This window comes from Anas platyrhynchos, chromosome 4, assembly GCF_047663525.1.
Source record: "Anas platyrhynchos isolate ZD024472 breed Pekin duck chromosome 4, IASCAAS_PekinDuck_T2T, whole genome shotgun sequence".
Lineage (NCBI taxonomy): Eukaryota > Metazoa > Chordata > Aves > Anseriformes > Anatidae > Anas > Anas platyrhynchos.
The window spans coordinates 71,045,442-71,064,457 of NC_092590.1; the positions used below are offsets into that span (position 1 = coordinate 71,045,442).

Below are 19,016 nucleotides of genomic sequence, written 5' to 3' on the forward strand. Positions count from 1 at the left end.
AATTTTTGCTCACATTACCTGTAATAGGTTCATGTTCTTTGAAGTGTGTGCGTGGGGAGGGTGCTTGGATTAAAAACTCTGGGGGCTTTACTTGTGAGGTGGGACAGAACTTACCCCGTGATAGGATCCGAGGCTTTCTGGCTTTTGGATTGAAACAATTGAAGTACAGGAATGATGAATTTTTAATTTTTGCATTATTTCAAATGTAGCTCGTTCTCACTAGTGCAGCTTTTAATGATTATATTTTCAACGTCATTTGAATGTTTGATGTATTGTGTCCTTTTCTTTGCATAGCATCACCATGCACGTATATTTAGCAGTTGATTTGAGAGTATGACAACCTCCTGTACACACTGCTTAGCTTAGTGGACTAAATTTGGGAGATCTGAAATAGAGACACATGTTCAGCCATGCAAGCATTTTTAGCAGTGAAAACATCTTGCAGAAAGCACAGCTTGGGCCTTCTTGTGAGGCAAACGTTGATTCCTACCCATGCATACCTCAGTAGTACACGATGGTTGGGCTGTAGGTATTGAAACAAAGTGGAGTGGACGGTTCTAGGACCTCCCATGGGACAGCAAACGTGGCTGATAGAGTTGGACCTTCCCTTTTACAGCCAGCGTTGAGTCAACAAGAGAACGAGTACGTGTGAGAGTCGCTCTTCTAGCCTGGGGAGGACGGGGACTGAGCCCTCGAGGACACACCCGGTGGACACGTCAGGAATTTGACCTGTATCTATTGAGTTTTATGCTCTTCCCTGTGCTTGTTGAGAAATCATGGATGAGCATTGCCATTTGAATGCTTTCTGCAAGTGATTCCGCACAGCCGTGACAGGATTTCTCATTGTCACAAGCATCCACGGCCATTTAATTTCGCTTAGGCCTGGCTGAGGCATGCCACACTGAGGAAAAAGCAGCTTGTTTGGGACATGCACTTGCCAAAGGAAAGCTTTGCCTTTCCAGTTGGCTTTGTGTAGATCGGTGGTTTAAATAACAGGCCCCAAATCGGGTCCCTGGATTTGTACCTGCATGGTTTAGGAAACATACCTTTGTTTCTTCACTGCCATCAGGGAGCTGGGCAGCTGAATATACCTGCTTTTTGACTGTCTGTAGGCTGTTTCTGTCACTTTGCTATGTAAAAAAGCTGTGCAGAGCCCATGTGGAAAGACTACAGGTGGGTCAGGTCGCTCCCCGAGCCTACAGCACTGTGCTGGGTTGGATTGGCGGGGGCAATTTTTTGAGTCAAATACTGCATCTTCTCAAGCAATCTGATTCGTTTGATCACTGAAATCTCCATCGGAGGGACCGGTGGTTTTGTCTAGGTGACTCTTGAAAAACCTCCGAGGACAGCATTTCTGCAGCCTTTCTGGGCAACCTATGCTAGTTGTGCGCCACCGCCCTCGTAAAAAATCTGTTTCTTAATGACCATCATGAAGCTCCCAATTCACAACCATTGCTTCTTATTACATTTCTTGGCCTTACTGAGGAGGATTCTGTTCCCATTGCAACCACCCATCAAGTAGTTGTAGGAATTTCTTGGAATTGTTGCAGTTTTCCTGGAATTAAGATTATCCAGTGTGAACAATAGGCTTTTTTGTTTCGTTTCCCCCCTCTCTGCAGTGTAGTATTCCATTTCTTGCTGTCTTAAAATGTATTTGCACCCGGGATTTCCTGCATATGGAGAAGTTTTTTTGACTATTACTTCACAGATGCATTTACTGCAATTCTGAAAATGGCTTGAGCCAAAGATGTTCATTTGCTTTTGCGTGGCAGCCTGTCTGGGAGACGCGGTGAGCGGAGCGGCCAGTGTTTCTCCTGGCTTTTCGTGGGCGAGTACTGTGGTGGGGTCTCTGTGGGCTGCAGTGAGTGGTCTTCAGACAAACCTATGGTGGATGTGCCCGTGTGGAAATGGAAATGGAACTGGTTCCATTTCCAGCCATGGTGGAAGCTGCCAGCACTGCTGGGTTTCTGCTTTGTCCTGTGGCGGAGCGCCCTGAGGCAGGCCTCAGCTTCCCAGCTGGATGCCCACAGGTGACGAAGCAGAAGAGGGAATGGCCTAAAGTTGTGCCGGGGGAGGTTCAGGTTGGAAATGAGGAGACATTTCTCTTCAGAAAGAGTGGTCGAGCATTGGGATGGGTTGCCCAGGGAGGTGGTGGAGTCACCGTCCCTGGGGGTGTTCAAGGAAGGGTTGGGCCCGGTGCTTGGGGACACGGTTTGGTGGTGACATTGGTGGTAGGAATGGTTGGAGCAGATCATCTTGGAGGGCTTATCCAACCTTGATGATTCTGTAATTCTGAAGAGACCTGAGGCACAGCCCCCCTGACCCACGCCTTGTGGTGTGGCAGGTTTCGTCCTGCTGTCTGTTCAGAAGTGCTGACCAGTAGAGGCCAGTCAAAACCAGTTCAGGGGAGTCCCAGCTGGCAGACGTTGCCTCAGAACATCCAAAACCCTGGTATTTTCTGGCAAAAAGCAGATATACCAGTGTGAGACAGGTCCCTCTGGCGTTGGCTCCCCAGCTCCAGCTCGGCACCTCGCTGCTGCTGCACAGCTCGAGGATGCAGATTTGGGGCATTTTTTTTATAGATCCTCACCTTGGATCAATTCAGGAGCAGCGACGAGGGGGATGTTTCTGTGCATCCGCACGAGGTGGGGAAAGTGCTCGCTTTTATAGGCACTGCTTTACTGGCCCGACATCACACGTGGTGTGGGCGAACGTGCCGGGTTTTGAAGCTGGAGCAGTGTAATTACTGCGCCTGAACCGCATCTCACGCAGGGACACCGTTCCCCTGTTCCTCTGGGACCGGGCGGCTTGTTTTCTAGGTGGAGTACGTGGCGTGATCTGTGAAACACAAAGCAGTTCGGGCTGTGATTACCTCTGTGGCTGCCTGCTGGGTGGTTCCCCTCGGCCGAGGAGAGAGAGCAGTCAGTTCCCTGCAGTAAAGGAGGGAAGTCAGGGCTGGCAGATCCTGTACGTGACAGCTCACCTGCCGTGAAGTTCAGGTCCCTTGCTGCTGGTGGTGTGGTCTGTTACCATAACATGCCTGAGACGTTTGCTGGCATTCTTACAGTGCTTTTTTTTTTTTCTGCGATGTGTAAACTGGAAAACATGGGGATATTTACTCTGGTAACTGTGATGGGCTGCTTTTCTTTTGTTACCTTCCTAATCCGTGCCATCGATTCTGCTTTTGTGCTGTGATGTATGAATTAGCATCATAAACATGCCCATATTTATGTAAAGATCTACGTGCTTATGCTTTAAAATCTTTCATGGTTTCATAAGTGCTGAGTGAATAAATGAAAGAAATCCCCTAAAAAAAATGAAATTAGAATAGGTCTTTTAGCAGATGTGCTTATTACATTTAGTGCTGACGGTAGCTAGTGCTGAGAATGCTTTAAAGCATTCTTTCTTTTTTATTTTTTTTTGATATTTAGCTCTTTTTAATTCTTCTCATTGTTTGTTTAAAATATTCTTCTTAGCTTCAGTCACATGCTCTTCCTAGCAGTTCTGTGAAGTCCTGCTTTACCTGGTTTGCATACAACACAACAAGAATGAGTGCTTTGAAAAGGCACGCGGCATTGCCCACTGATCGTGGTAGGATCTGTTAATTCCCCAGCTGATGGTAATGAAGCACACTAAAACCTGATTTTTTCCCCATGGCAAGCAGACTTTCTTCAAATAGCAACAGAGGCTGAAAAGTTCAGCATACAGTCGGGTTCCGTTAATGTTTTTCAGGATTCCTACCAAGCAGATCTCAGATTAGCAATTCTGTATGCTCACTATAATACTTCTGACTACTGTAAGCACACTGCTAGTTCCATTTCCATGTATTTAACTCTCTCTTTGCCACTTGGATGCTATTCTTGTCCTCTTCCTTGCCACGTCCTCCTTTATCTGCAGTCCCTACTTCTGTCAGCTGTCTAAATAGAGTTGCATCCAAGTTGTGCTGAGTGACGCAGATGACTGCGTGCGTGTTTAGAGGCCATTTAAAAACCAAAAAGATTAATAGAATTTAGTGCCTGAAGCAAGTTTTTTATTTAAAACACGGAAAAGCCAGGTAGTTGACAGAGGCTAGAGACACAGTTTTCAGTACAGATACCAGTAGTCCCTAATTGGGGTACTTTCTCTTTTGGACCTATTTTAAAGGTCAGTGTCTGAGTTTAAATCAGCAGTTACAGGGTGCTCTGCAGGCTGGTGGGGTTACTTACCTGGGTTATCTACCCCAGTCCATAGTGCTGTTGGTTAAATAAAAGCTTTTATATTGTTAAATTTAGAACCTTGAATTTAAAAACAAACCCCAGGCCTAAACAAAGAACGTGTCATTGCTTTTCTCTTGAGAATCGCATTTTCACCAATAATCTTTTTCTCCTGAATGGAGAATTAATAATGAAGAATTAATAATTTCATAGAAATGCTCTTTGAATTCCCACCTAATACACTGCTGATTTATAGGCAGCCAGAACTAAATGTGTTGTCATTACAGCACTGAATTTTAATTATTTTTTTTTGCTTTGTTTTACTTCTTTCCCCCATTTATTCTCAGGTTGTCTCTATATTGCACTAATCATTCCAATTACACGTGTAATTTGTCATCAGTGTATATTAAATCCTCTCAAGTGGCACTTCAGACACTAATGCTGAATTCTTCTTCTGAATTGAGTGTTCAAAAGAAGGCTCATTCTTGACCAGGAGCGTTCAGTTTCCTGCAGTTTGTTTTGTTTCCTTCATGCGTACAGCATGTAGCAGATCTGAGAAAGATAATTATTCATGTCACACTTGTGATCTGCTTTGCTTACTATGACTGCTTTGTGGGGGATGTAGGCACGCTCCAGATCGTGTTGTTCAAGCGGTAACAGACTGGCAGAGAGAAAATATTACAGATGTTGCTCATGTAAGCGCTTCTGCATCTATTTCTATCTCATTGTCAAACTGAGAGGTAATTTTGTCAGGATTCCTGTTCAGGATTATGCACGAAAAACAGGAGGGATTTTCTCTTGGTTTTAACTGTAGAAATACTCACACAATGTTCTTTTTTTCACTACTGCTTTGTTTTGGATAGTTAAAGTAAGGTTGTAAGAAATGAAGAAATACAAAGAAATGCAAAGAAATTACACAATGAAATATAAGATGTTTGGAAACGGAGTGTCTGTAGAAATGCCACCTCCTTGATCCACGCTTTGCTGATGGGTTTGATGTCATTAATACAGGAGAAAGGTTGTTGAGAGCAGTAGTAGTACCACTTGAAAAGGTGAAGCAGGACCCAGCGTGGCCAGAGCTGGTTTCTCCCTGAAGTCCGTGTTTTTCTTCTTTATACAACCTCAAAGTCAGCGTGCAACTTTGGTTGAATTACTCTGAGTGTACTTCCCCTTCCTTAAGTTGGGACTAGCCAGGCTGAGCAAACTGCTTTGAAATCTAGGTATGAAAATACTGCATAAATGTGCCAAGCAGCATTACTACATTTCGAGTGACCTTTTGCTCTGAAACTTTGCCAAAGGGAGGGGAGAGGAAGCCACTGTTGAATCGAGCTCTGCAGAGAGATCCTGCAAACAGATGGTGTTTGCATATAGGATGTGCTATCCGAGTGCAACTGTACTACAACGCTCTTCATTTTTAATGATTGCAGGCGGGCTAAACTCCGGCTATATTTGGAGCAGCTAAAACAGCTTGTGCCTCTCGGGCCGGACAGCACCAGGCACACCACCCTCAGCCTGTTGAAAAGAGCTAAGATGCATATCAAGGTAAAAACGTTCATCTGTATTTTATTTTATTTTCCCGTTTTTAAGGCAGAACCTTCCAGAATGTGTATCCATAGAGAGGAAGTTAATTTTCACACAAAATCCATACCCATATGTCTCATCTTCTGGATATGTTCATCCTCATTAGATGCAGGGATTTCACTCAGTGTCAAGTTTTGGTGTGTTTTACAATTTACCCAGCAGTCTCAGATACACGAAATGGTGATTTTGTGGTTTCTGCTTATTTTACATTGTATTAAGAATATATATGTATCAGGGCTCTTCTTTGATTAATATATGTTTTTTAATCAAAGTAGCGTTGGTACTGTACTAATTTTAATGTAAAAATATTAACAAGTAATAATGAAATAACGAATGGAGTCAAAGGGTTTTATAGCCACTATAAGTCTTGTCCTCGTCCTTTACCCCGATGAACAGATCCTGGAGCATTTGACAGTCATCGAAAAGAAACCAAAAATAAATGTAATCTCATGTTAGCTGCCACTCCCCTTGCATATTTGTGCATGTAACATCTGTGCCACAAGTTGAAAACAAAACCAAAACCTCACCTGTGCGTCAGCAGCAGTACAGGTCATGTATTTGCACAGGTAAACAAAGGAAGATCCTCCCCAGGCCTCCTCCTTTCCAAGACACTCTAGTTTCACTCTTGTAGTTTTCAGGGAAATCAGGCTACGTGCAAATATAAAACAAGTATTTAAATGTAAAAACTTAAAGAATGCAGATTGCTGCTGCTGTGTCCAGGACTGTAATTATTCATCTGGCATTTCTTCAGTGTTAGAGGGGGGGAAAAGATAGGAAAGTGAAAAGTATGAAGAGAGGTCAAACACTGCCAGTAATCTAGGAATATTTCTGCAAACAGCCTGCTGTTGTACAGCATTAAGATTCAGTGCAATTGCAGAAATGGGTGTAATTCGTAGGAAGTACTAAAGATGAATTTAAGCAAAACCATACCTCGAGAACAAGGTTATTGAGCTACTTCAGCTCTTGTAAGCACATTTACTCCAGCTGAGCAACCCCTGTTTTTACCATTTGAGATTTTGGCCTCGTGTTTATAATTCAGGCTAACATGCATGAAAGGCACTGCGTGTGGTTTTTGTCTTGGGCTACCCCCCCCCCATCGTGGGTTTATGCATACAAACTGCAAATCTGTTTTTACAAGTGGCAAGTGTGAGAGATCAGCCATGTAGTTACCATTTCAGCTGCTGATAAAAAAAACCAAAAAACTAGGAGCATGTTGTTTCAAAGTCCATCATGCACAGTACCGAGTCCTCATTCTCTGAAAAGTGAAACTGAAGTTTAGGGTTTTTTTTGAGATTTTAACCAAACCTATCCCTCCTGGCCTGCCACTTAATTGTTCCTCTTCATCCGGCCTACAGGCTTTGAAGACAGCTACCTCCCTGCTGCACTGCCAGAGTGTGCCAGTGCCCCTCAGTCATTTCTAATACAATAATCTAATCCAATAATTAGTTTTGAACACACACTCGCTCACCGCAACTTGCCCTGAACGATTGGACAGTTTTGAGACAGTTTTGAGTCTCCTGGATACAAATCACTAAGTTCATTCCCAAAATAGTTGTTAGACTTTGGGACTGCAGCCAGGAAAACACAGGAAAAGGAAATCTGATCAATTGGGCACACTTGGTTTGCTGTGTACATGGATGTGCCGGCCCATTTTCTTACTCTAACATCGTGTTCCTATGCGTGATGTGTATCTAAGTAGTGTGGGGCCTTACAGGCTACAGAAGTTAGTTTTCAAGTCAGCAGGGAAGCTGCCTCATTGAATAATGGCAATTAGGTTTTCAAAGATAAATGTGTTTGCTTTCAGGGTTGCATTGGAACAGCAGAATCTTTGTGGTCATTTGGCCTGTGGTTTGGTGTATGCTGTCCCACGCCAGCCTTCTCTAGAAAACCAAGCCTAGGTTCATTCAGACGGTAGGGAAGAATCAGCAGCAGCAGTGCTTGCTCCCAGTCCATCCCCTAAATTGTATGGGCATGTAAACACAGCTCAAAGAGAAATTCAGTCTTCCTTGTATGTGCTTTTACTGCTACAACATGCAATTTATTTAATAATTTAGATGAAAAAAATTGTCTTTTTATTTTTATTTTTTTGGCCTTGATTTGTTCGTAGTTCCAGCTTTTGATCCCATTGTACTCATTGTATTTTCTTCCCTAGTTATGTAGACAATTTTTGAAAATGGCTATCAGTACAAAAACATCGGTAAAGTGTTCAGTTGAAATCCTAGAGTAAAATGTTTCTGTATGACATTTGTACCAACAGTGCAGCACGTTTTACAGGGTGTGAGGTATCCTTTTTATTTCCAAATACCTTCTTTTATTCAAGCAACAGGGGAGATTTCAGGCAGTGCTGTGCCAGGATCCTTTCAGAGGCTATTTGCTGAGAAATATTGGATTAATAGCACTGATTTGATAGGCGGTTATCATAGAATTACCAGAGTAGCTCCAGAGAAGTTCTAGGAAATAGAAATGCAAGAATAAGGCAATTGTTGGTAAATGCCTCCTATTTTATACAAGCAGTACTGGAGTAATGTTAGTGAAGTGCTCTAAAAGGTAAACATTTCCATAGCCTGTGGTAGGAGGGAGACCATTGAGGAGCCTCATAATGGTTCCTTTACGGTGAAAACTTCTTTATTTCACCAAAACAGGCATTGCATTCTGACTGAAACCTGAGTTGTGCTCTGGTTATCAAAGATGATGACAGTTTTGCCTGACAGAATGATTAAAATATTCCCCAGAACCAAGGCAACAATAATTCAGTCTTAGCTGAGGAACTTGCTAGTGGCAAAGGAGTCTCTAAGGGATTTTTTTTTCCCCTATATTCATGTCTTTTGCTGTGAAACAAACTCAGTTTTGGCCCGGACAGTCGAAATTGTAGGGAGCTCTGAATAACAGTAGCAAAGACGATTTTGCCTGATCATCAATTCCTGCTCTAAAAGAACTGCTCATGAAAAGATCTTGTTACTTTTGCTTTAATGTGGATAAAAACCGGTGGCTTACCAGTTCTCTCTCCCTTTAAGAAATTGGAAGAACAGGACCGAAAAGCTCTAAATATTAAAGAACAATTACAGCGGGAGCACCGCTACCTCAAGCGCAGGTTGGAGCAGCTATCCGTGCAGGGCATGGAGCGCATCCGCACTGACAGCATGGGATCAACAATATCCACTGACTCTGAACAAGGTAACGCAACCAGGGCTTCCCGGAGGGAGCTGCAGGAGCAGGAAGGAAAAGAGAAGCAGGGAAGCAAGAAAACAGAAAAGCATTATTTAGAACTAAACTCAAGCTTTCAACAAAACCCAGGCAAAATTGTTCCATTATGCAATCTGCAGAATAAAAAACTACTACATCTTTTGTACATTCTTTGCAAAACATTTTTTTTTCTAATCAGTTTTGATTTTTGTAAAGCTATTTATACAGCGTGAGTTTTTGCCAGGTTTTTAAACAATTACCATTTAATGTTCCGAATTTTTAGTGTAATTATTGGTAAGGCTGGCATAATATTTTCTTCTTGGAAGAAAAGATGTTATTTGTCTTAATTCATTTGTGTGAATAAATTAATTCCACATCATTTATTGTGAAATTTTAAAATATTTTCTGTGCAGTGATCACCAAGTGTCTTCTGCATTTGGTTCTCATTTAAGACTGAGCTCTTCAAGCTCCCTGTCACCATTTCTTATTTTCTTATTTGCAGTTTTCTCTGAGACCGAAAACTCGTGCATGCTGACTTTTTCAGGGGCTATGGGAGATGAGTTGTCAGCCCCAGTGCAGTTACTGGGGACAGATGGCTACACCGCGGTCACTGCTAGCTGACACCTGCATAGGTTGGAATTAGTGTGAACGGTGGTGCTGCAGTGTTACAGCCTCTCAGGTTGTTTTTTTTTTTTTTGTGCGTGTGTTGTTTTTTTTTGTTTTTTTTTTTTTTCCTTTTTTTTTCTTTTTTTTTTTTTTTTGTTAAAATCAGTGTCTATGCATAGGTTGGAACAGTTCTGGGGCAGCATTTGGTATCGATGCTGTGCTGTACGTGGATGAGGACAGAAGGGATTTTAATTCTCATGTGGACAGGATGCTGCTTACCCCAGGAACTGCTGTTCCAGGTCTTTTTAATTACAGAAAACGAGGTACCATCCAGGTCTTACCTGAATGTTGATTTACACAGGCAGTAGTGGCCCTTGACCACTTGTTAGAGCTGCTGCATTTCTGAAAACGTGCCTTTTTGTGTTTCCTTTAGAAGTAGACATTGAAGGAATGGAATTTACACCAGGTGAAATGGACAGTATTGGAAGTGCCAGTGATGCTGAAGACCACTACAGTTTGCAAAGCGGCTCGAGCGACGGAGGTTACACACATTCCCGCAGACTGAATGCCAGGCTCTCATAGTGCCTGAGTGACCAGTTCGACTCAGGACCATCTGACTGAAGCACTTATATATGAATATTCCAGAGGTGTCAACTGCCACTCTTCCGGGAAACCCCAACCACAGTAACTCTGACATGGAGGTTTCGTACCCACGGTTCCCTGCACTGTAACCACAATATTAGATATTGTAAATCATGGGTTGGCTGCAGAGAACTGTGGTTAGGTACAGTTGTGACTTAAAGCTAGCTTGATGTAGCCATACTGCAAATTAAAGAAAATAAATTGTCATTCCATTCAAGAAGTATTAAATTCAAACTGTTGGAAGCATGGCGTCAGGAAGTTTGACAGTTCTTTTGATTTTTGCAGAAACCATTTTCAAACATCGAGGAATAAATGGAACCTACAATGTGTTAGTGATTCAGAGATGCAAAAACTTTAAAACTACTTTTTGTGGTATTTTTTCATGGAAAAAAACCCCAACATTTTGAATGCTGTATAGCAGGCTCTGTAACATAAATTCTTTCAGCAGTTGTTGTTTGGGTGAAGCAGGCAGATAAACCTTCAAATTTCAGATGATCTTTAGAAAGGTCATACTTACAAGTCACTACTGTACTTCAAAACGGGGGAAAAGCCAGCTCTAACAATGACTTCATGTGGGATGATCTCAACTTTCTTCTGCTTTTTTGTATTCAATATCCAACCAGCAGCAAATCATTCTATCCATCTTAACAGGAGTAGTAGAAACCAACACTGCAATTTTAACCTGTTATTGTGGAATGGATGACGTTTGAAGCATTTCAGTGTTTTCGGTGTTTGTTTTTTCCTCAATTTCTTTGTCTGAAGAATACAGAACTCAAGTGATCCAGATTGCGATAATCTTTCCTCGCAAGGAAAACTTCTGTTTGCTTGTTCTTTTTTTTTTTTCTATTTACACATGTCAATACATTTTTATGGAAGGCATGGCTTAAAATTACAGTATTCAGCTAGAAGATAATTAATCTTTTTTTTTCTTTTGCACACTATAATTGCATTTTTCTATTCTTTAAAAGTGCAAAAAAAAATAAAATGTATGCTGTAAAACAGCAAAGTTTATTTAGTACTCATCAAGCTGTTCAGAACATATTTACCCAAATTGTAGCAATACTATGAAGATGTATTTTAATACAACTTCTGCTTAGTGAAGTCATTAGAGCTTGGCTTGCCGGGTAAGAAAAAAACGGACCAGTCTTTGCATTACCTGTTTAAAGAAGGTCTTTTAAAAAAAAAAAAAAAAAAAGGAAAAAAAAAGAAAAAAGCTATAAACACTTTTAGGGAAGTGATTTTAGCAAGTGTAGTCTATATTTCCTGTAAGAGATTTTGTATTATATTTTCCTAAATGTTCTCATTTACTTGTATAGGGAGGGGAATGGTACAGACCCAGACCAGAGTCTCAGGGACTCTTCACCTTTGTCATATTGTGCCTTGGTGACCATTTATGTATGCCTCTCCTTTTCATTGTTTAAAGGACAACTAAGCTTTGTTTCCAGCCCCTCTGTTTGAATGGTCAGTTGTCCACCTTCTTGCCGATGAAGCAGAGAGGTGTATTTATATCTTCACCCTCTCACAACTGATTCAGTGTGGCTTTAAGTAAAACCATAAAATTAGGTTTTGGTGCGAGGGTTAATTGTCTTTGTATGAGCCCTCCCTGTGATTCTTCAGCACCCGAATCTATTTTTTGTTAGCTTATAAATAAAGTCAGGGTCTCTGTGAGACCAGCGCTCAGTGGCTACGGAAACACAAATGTACTGTGTCAGGCTATGGGATGTCCAAGTGTGGTGCCATTTTTAGCATTCAGCTACAAGACCTCATGACGTACTGACCATAATGATCAAAAACAAAGATTCAGTTGTTCTTTCAACATCTGACATACGTGTCCTCCCTTTGGCTCTTACAACACGGAGTAGAAATATGAATACATTTTGTGGCAGCTTACAGATCCTTGTTTGCACTCTCGCTTACCGCTTGGAACTTGCCAACAAGGAAAACGTATACATTTAATTTACATAACCTAATGGATGGCCACCCCTACTTTGGCTCTGGGGAGGGGCCTAAGGTTATAAACTCTGGCAGCTGAATAAGAAAACAATTAACCTTTTCTGTGATGCAGGTTTTGGTATTATGTTATCTACACCTTGCATATTACTAAAATCCTCATTATTGGGGAAAGCACACAGCAATATACTCATTGTGTGTAGCTGACAAGCAGCAGAAATTACTAGCTCCTTTGGTGCATATGTAACTAATTTCCAAATCATGGAAACAAAAAAAAAAAGAGTTTACTTTAACACACGACTGTTAACAGGAAAAAAAAAAAAGGCTAGTATATTGTTGCTGTTCATTTATTATATAATGAACACACTCATGAATTGTAAAGTGTTTCCTTTCATGACAAGCAGCTCTTGCACAGAACCTCCTAATGAAAAGAGATTTGAAACTTACAGAAGGAAAGACAAGATTTTAAATTGAACATTATTGTACCTTAGGTCGACCTGAAATTTTCCTTTTAAAGATGAATGTGCTAACTTAATGAGTTCTTCCACGCTGGGTATCCATGGCTTTGTAGATCTTATATTTTCAATAAAAATTACTCGAATAATCTTGAGTGGAAATAAAAAGGGTTTATTTGTTTTCACTTTTTCAGTTATTCCAGTGGGGGCTATTCTCCCGATCAAGAAAAACGTGACCGTGCTGTTCTCCCTTATGTGCAGCCTGCTCTGAGAGGTGTTTTCAGCCATAGCCCCCTTGTCTGCAGACCAGGTACCGAAGAAATCCGGCTGCAGGTGACGGCACGGCTGCACCCACTGCTGGGTCTGGCTGCTGCTGGGTGCAGCCACCCTCGCTGGGGACAGCCAGGGCTCGGATGTGTCATCGAGGGATGGAGATGGCATGCTGGTTTCCCTCATTTTTAGGCTGAATCCTTGCACGTGTGCTTGGTGTGCGTGCACACATCGGTGTGTGCACACAACTGTGTCTGTAAGCACGGCGTTAGAGCAAAATGAATGCTTCTGGCTCCTGTATTAAACCCTACAGGTGCCGTTTGGTGTCCTGACCTTGCTTTTAGCAGGTGAGAAGCTCCCACTTCTCAGCCCATCTTCTTTTTCCACTCTGCAATTACTGCACCGGGAAAGAATGAGCAGAGAAAAGATGACAGGGCTGCTGGGTCATTTCCTCTGCGGAAAAGGCTCTGGAGAGATGAAGTCACCAAGAAGCCCTTTTTGCAAGAGGAGGGTCAGCCTCCTCCTGGGCTGGAGGACGGAGCGTGCCCCCTTGCAGCACAGGGCTGGCAGAGGACCCGCGCCCCTCTGCTTTGGGGCTGTTTTTTCCCCTGTCCCAGGTCTCTGCTGCGAGCCTGCTGCCAGCCGGGAGCAGCTTGCAGAGCTGCCCCAAACAGTTAACTTTTTCTGCAGATTCTCCACTGCAATTAGGAGGATGAATACGCCTTCGCTCCCATCCTGTCTCTGCCTACCTTGTATCCCACGGAGGCTGGTGTGTCTTCCTGGAAGAGCAGGGTTTGACCAGTAGAAGCTGCAGCACATTGTTACCCAGAGAGTGCATCCTGAGTTTTGTAAAAACAAACAAACAAAAAAAAAACAACAGAGATTGCGTCCTGAAATTTTGTTTTGTGCAAAAACCAAACTCATCTCAGAGTGAGCTTCATCAGATTAAAGCAGCCATAAACAGCCCCCCCGAACCCATGAGAAGGGCAGAGTTTTTCCTCTGGTGTTTCTAGCTTGTTTCTAGCTGTTTCGTTATTACTAACTTCTTAGTGTGAGATTTGAGATGGAGAAAAAAAAACCAGCCTCTAATTTAAAGAATGACGACTTTCTGTGATCTTCAGCGGTGTTATTTTTCTTGACATCAGCAGGTATGGGTTCAGCTGTACCACATCCAACCTTATTTTGTTAAAAAAGACCAAGTTACACCTGCTGATCTACAAGTTACCGTGACAGCTGCCTGAGCACCCTCCTGTACGTTGTAGGTGACCAACTCCAGCGAACTGACTTCAGTGCCGAGGGAGCAGACGCGGTGAAGCTGTGTGCACGAGGCAGAGGCGCTCAGCCACAGGACGAACGTCTGCAGGACTTCAGGGTGTTTGCAGCAGCCTCTGCTCCTGGGAGCAGCGATTCCACCTCCACCCAACCAGCTTCAGAGCAGAACGGTGCTGAGCAGTGAACTTGTCCTTGCAGAGCAGCGCCATGGCAAACATGGACACTTTAAGAAAGAAGCACTCCACCGCTGCTTTTAGTTAAGTGATGCTAATTTCATACGCTGCCATTTGATGCCGGTATTGATCAAGGAATGTCTGCAAAGCAGGTTGCTCCTTCAGAAAGCTGTTAAATATTTTGATGCTCCAGGCCGTTTTTTTTTTGTGTGTGATAAGAGCCATTAACACTTGATATTTAATCCACTAACTTGCGCTTCCCAAAACCGATGGAAGGAGACCTGAATCCCTTTAGATACTCTTAAAGAAGATCTGCACTCCCCCCAAATGGTAAAGGGGGAAAGGGATTAGAAATAACAGAAACTTCACCAGCAACTAAGCAAATTGTTCAAGCGGCTGACTAAATGCAACATCGTTAATTGGTAGCTGCAGAAGCCCATCCAATGTTACCTAACTACCTAGAATTAAAACGCAGGGGAAATATCAAATAGAAAATACTAGAAACCATTTGGTCACGTTCTTTCTATCTAATTTGTTTTAAATTAATCCATGCAAAAGGTTCCTGGAGAGGCAAGTGCACCGAGAGGCTTGCACCCCAGCAAAGCATAGTAAAGGTGCTCTGATTTCAGAATTTCTTCCTTCCATTTAGCACGAGAGGCATAAAATGTGGTTACGTGGGGGTCTCTAATTTATAGAGTCTGTGCAATAAGGATTTTTACACGGTGACATTTCAGCATGCATGGTCACTGGTGAAGCTGCGAGTGGTTCTGTGCCAGAGCCGTTGGGTCCGAGAGCCAAAAGGCAGGGTCTGTCTGTGAGATGTGGGACACTGTCAGGGGTCGTCTGTACACACCTACGAGGTGCTCGCACGGAGTGTTGTGTTGTACCAATATCTCGTCATAATATAAATACAGATTTTTATACCTTCTTGTTGTGGGTTTCGTTTTTTTTCTTAGGATTTTCCACCATCTCTGCTTATAGCGTTTCTTCTCTTTGCAGATCTTTACATATGGCTTTAACGCCTATTTAATAAGGAGCTCACTGAGCTTTAGCAATTCAAATTAATAGTATGGCATTAAGGTCAGAGTGCTATTCAAATTAAAGTTCTTTTACCTACGTTGGCCCAACGTAACCTTAATAGTCATTAACGTTATTTGTCTGTAACTGTGGGTGCTGTGTAAATTCCCACTATTAAATTTCTGACGACAAAACCAACCTATAAAACCAAGTGCAAATTGAAACGCGTTACTGTCTGTTCAAAAGAATTGCACTTGAAGTCACTCCAGCTCGGTGCAAGGTAGAAAAGCAGCGTGTGACAGGCAGCCTACAAGTCCTGCCTGTGTATTTTGTTGCATATCGAATTCACACCTCAGGTGATGCACAGCCAGCCAACGGTGAGCATTTTAGTTGGTTAGTAGGGGAGATGGGAGGCGGGACAGAACTGAACTGCTTTTGCAAATTGTGTCATTACACTTTCAACCGTGGTGTGAGACATCCCTTGGTTTTTGTTTCAATTTCTCAAGCATGTTGCACTTAAATACAGAGACGACTTAAAAATACAGAAGCAGTCCTTTTAGGTTGAAGTCCTGGTACGTGGCTTGTCAGTATTTTTACGTTTGATTCCAGTAAGCCACTGAATCAGCAAAAATGTTCATGCACAAAGCATTATAAACCATGCTTTTAGCAAAGCTTTCTCTTGAAAGTACTAGTCACATAAAATACTATCCAGCACATTACTAAATTATCATAGATTTATAAATTTATTATGACTAAATTTATTATGACTGATGTTGGGGCACTATTTTTGAAAGTCCAGTCAGTTTAAGACCTGTGCAGCTTCTTTGCTGACTTTTGTGACGTCTTATAATTTGTTTATAGGAAAAGTAACTTTAATATTAAAAATCCAGAAGCTTGACTATCAGGATGATTTTTTTTTCAAGCTAATTTAAATGGGAAAGAGCCTTAAATTATAATTAAATTCATAGTAACATAACCATCAGCTTCCCCTAAAAATATAGTCTAAAGAGGTTTCAGTGGCAAAGTTCTCAGTTATTACTATTATTACTATTATTATACTTCTGGAATTTGCGAATTTCCCAGCATTTTCAAGGGCCTCGGCATGGCAGGAAAGGTTCGGTGTGGTGGGCAGGCGAGGAGCAGAGGGCTGCCATCTGTGAGCAGTGTAAGGAAGTGGCAGGGACCTGCTTTATTATTATTATTATTATTATTATTATTATTATTATTATTATTATTATTATTATTAATGGCACTGTATCCACTACAGCTGAAGAGAGCTAATCACTTTGGCCTGCTTTTCTAGGAACACGAGGTCTCAGAATGAGATCTCCTGTTCCTCCAGAGGGAAGAGGCGTGTGCTCACGAGAGAAAGCAAGCGGGTGCCAGATTTTATGATCTACCTTGATTGTTGTAAAAGCTCACATGGCACTTCAAAAGCTGTGCTTAATTTGGAGTTTAAATTTGCTTAAAGCGATTCCTTTCATTAGAACACCGTGCTTACAAAGAGTGGCTGGTACTCCAGTGACCTGCATCGGGGACCTCCAAAATCCTGCTGCTACGAGCCACCGAACAGTAGGATGCAAAATGAAAAAGCTTCCACCCCATCACAGCTCCTCAGCTAAAAACTTGTTTCAATGTCTCCTCTGTTATTTCTTCTCACCAAAAGAGGCCCCAACCTAGACGTGTAATAAGCAAAACACTTTTCCATGAGATTTTCATGTGACAGATGTATCTCGGTGGGAGGGTTTATCTCAGGCAGCTGCAGTGACTGCATGACGGCAACTGCACTCCTTGGCTGCTCTCTGCAGCCAATGGGCAATCGATAGCTCCTCCGTGAGGCACCAGACACAACTCGGGCATGTTCTGCAGCGAAACAAATGCAACATGGCACGGATGGAGCAGTGCCGAGCTTGCAGACATCCTTCCAGAAACGTCCACGTCTTAATTTGTTGGAATCCACCATAAAATGCCTTGTGAATGCAATGTGCTATCTGAGCAACCTCTCTGGTTCTTGCACACAGATGCAAAACAACTGCTCCTGGAATGGAAAAAAAGGGTAAGGTAAGCCTTTAATTATGTTTTGTCTGAACACAACCAGGAAAAAAAAATGAATCAGAGCAAAACATTCTTGACCCATAAGGAGCTGCAAAAGCAAACACAGGGAAGCATCTGGGGCTGTGGGTGGGTGGGGTAGGGGACTGTGAGAAATTTCGGAGATATGTTTGTAACGTGTTTGGAGGAGAAGGCTGCTGTTTAATCTCTGCCCCTAAAAGCTGATCTCGGGTCTGACAAATGAAAATTTGTTTCACATTAGAGGCTTGTTCTTTCAAAATGAGAAGTTTAAGTGCACAATGTTCTGACCTAAAATATTTCAATTCTAGCCTGAATTCTTATGCCAGCGGGGATTATGAGATCATGCTGTCTGTCAACTCCTCTTTCATCCATCTGTTCCCCTCCTCCTTTCCTTGATAACTTTTGAACCTTCAGGCTAATTTTGACCAAATTTGTCAAAGCAGAGATAGGATGGAGGCTGCAACAATAATCAGTGGTGAAAACTTCCATGAAAATTTCATGTCTGGGTAGAGAGAGAGCTAAATTATTTCCTGCGGTGAGTGTGCCCGAAGGCTGGCCCAATTGAGCTCTTAACTGTTTCAGGAGGTGGCCACTGGCCAACACCTACGTAGCTCCAAACCAGCTACAGAATTAGGATATGCTCCTGCTCGCCCAGCTAAACAGATGGGGGTGGAGGTTTTGTGCAAGGCCATGGGGAGGTTGGACACTGCACACGAGTCTGGTGTGAAGAATGAGTGAGAGGATCTGGTCACACAGGGAACTGAAGGTGTTAGTTGCAGCAGTCAAGAAAGTGTCCTAAATCCTCCTGTATCAGATGTGTCTTCTGACTTCTGGGATGTGGGCTTCAGCAGCAGAGCTGACTTGCTCTCAGGTCAGGGGAATTTTAGAAAGGTTGCTAGGTGTAAAAATTGGAAAATTTGCTTTTACTCAACTATTTTTAACACGAGCAACATTGATATATATATTACTAAAAACACAATGCTGAAATACTGCCATAGGATAAGCTGATTTTAATGGAAGTGACTGAGCTGAATGACATCGTTTTATAAAATAAGTAGCAAATTCTTTTGTTCCTTCCCCATCTGAAAGGTGCGATGCACTCCACCTGCAAGATGATTTGCAAACTCCAGCTAGCCTCAACTGCAGCTGCCTACCAGGCTGTAACCCGATGGTGAGGAATTCAACCCTACAGCTCTTTTTACCCATTACTGCAAGGTCAGGGCTTAAGGTAAAGCTGAGTCTTACACAGACCACTTTGTAGTACAAATCACCACGTGGCACCTTGCAGGCATTACAGGTGCTGATCTGGAGCTAGAAAACTTCACGGGCATTAGCCGTAGCTGTGCTGAGCTGAGAGGTTGCTGGTTTCCCTGCGTTGATTCATTTCAACAGCTGCATTAAGTGAGATTAGAGGAGCTGCACATTTAGGACATGTAGTAGGAGGGCTCAGCCACCCACATGCACACTGGCTCAATTGCCTCATCAGGGTGAAATGTGGAGAAAGAATTGCTGGGTGCAATAAATGACTTGTTTCTAGAATAACTGGCCCAAGAAGCCACAAGATGAAACGCAGCTCTGAATTTAGTCTTCCGAAGTGCAGA

At 42.5% G+C, this 19,016-nt stretch overlaps 1 protein-coding gene across 4 annotated transcripts in view; it reads left to right on the forward strand.

Annotated features, from left to right (window-relative positions):
* MXD4 (MAX dimerization protein 4) overlaps window positions 1-12,765 on the forward strand; it is a 35,550-nt gene extending 22,785 nt beyond the window's left edge. For all 4 annotated transcript variants that reach the window (XM_072037834.1, XM_072037833.1, XM_027455649.3 and 1 more), the window contains 3 exons: window positions 5,621-5,735; window positions 8,789-8,948; window positions 9,997-12,765. In XM_072037834.1, the coding sequence (XP_071893935.1) occupies window positions 5,621-5,735; window positions 8,789-8,948; window positions 9,997-10,145 (424 nt within the window). In that variant the 3' untranslated portion in view covers window positions 10,146-12,765. The remainder of the gene's footprint in view (window positions 1-5,620; window positions 5,736-8,788; window positions 8,949-9,996) is intronic.
* The last annotated feature ends 6,251 nt before the right edge of the window (window positions 12,766-19,016 follow it).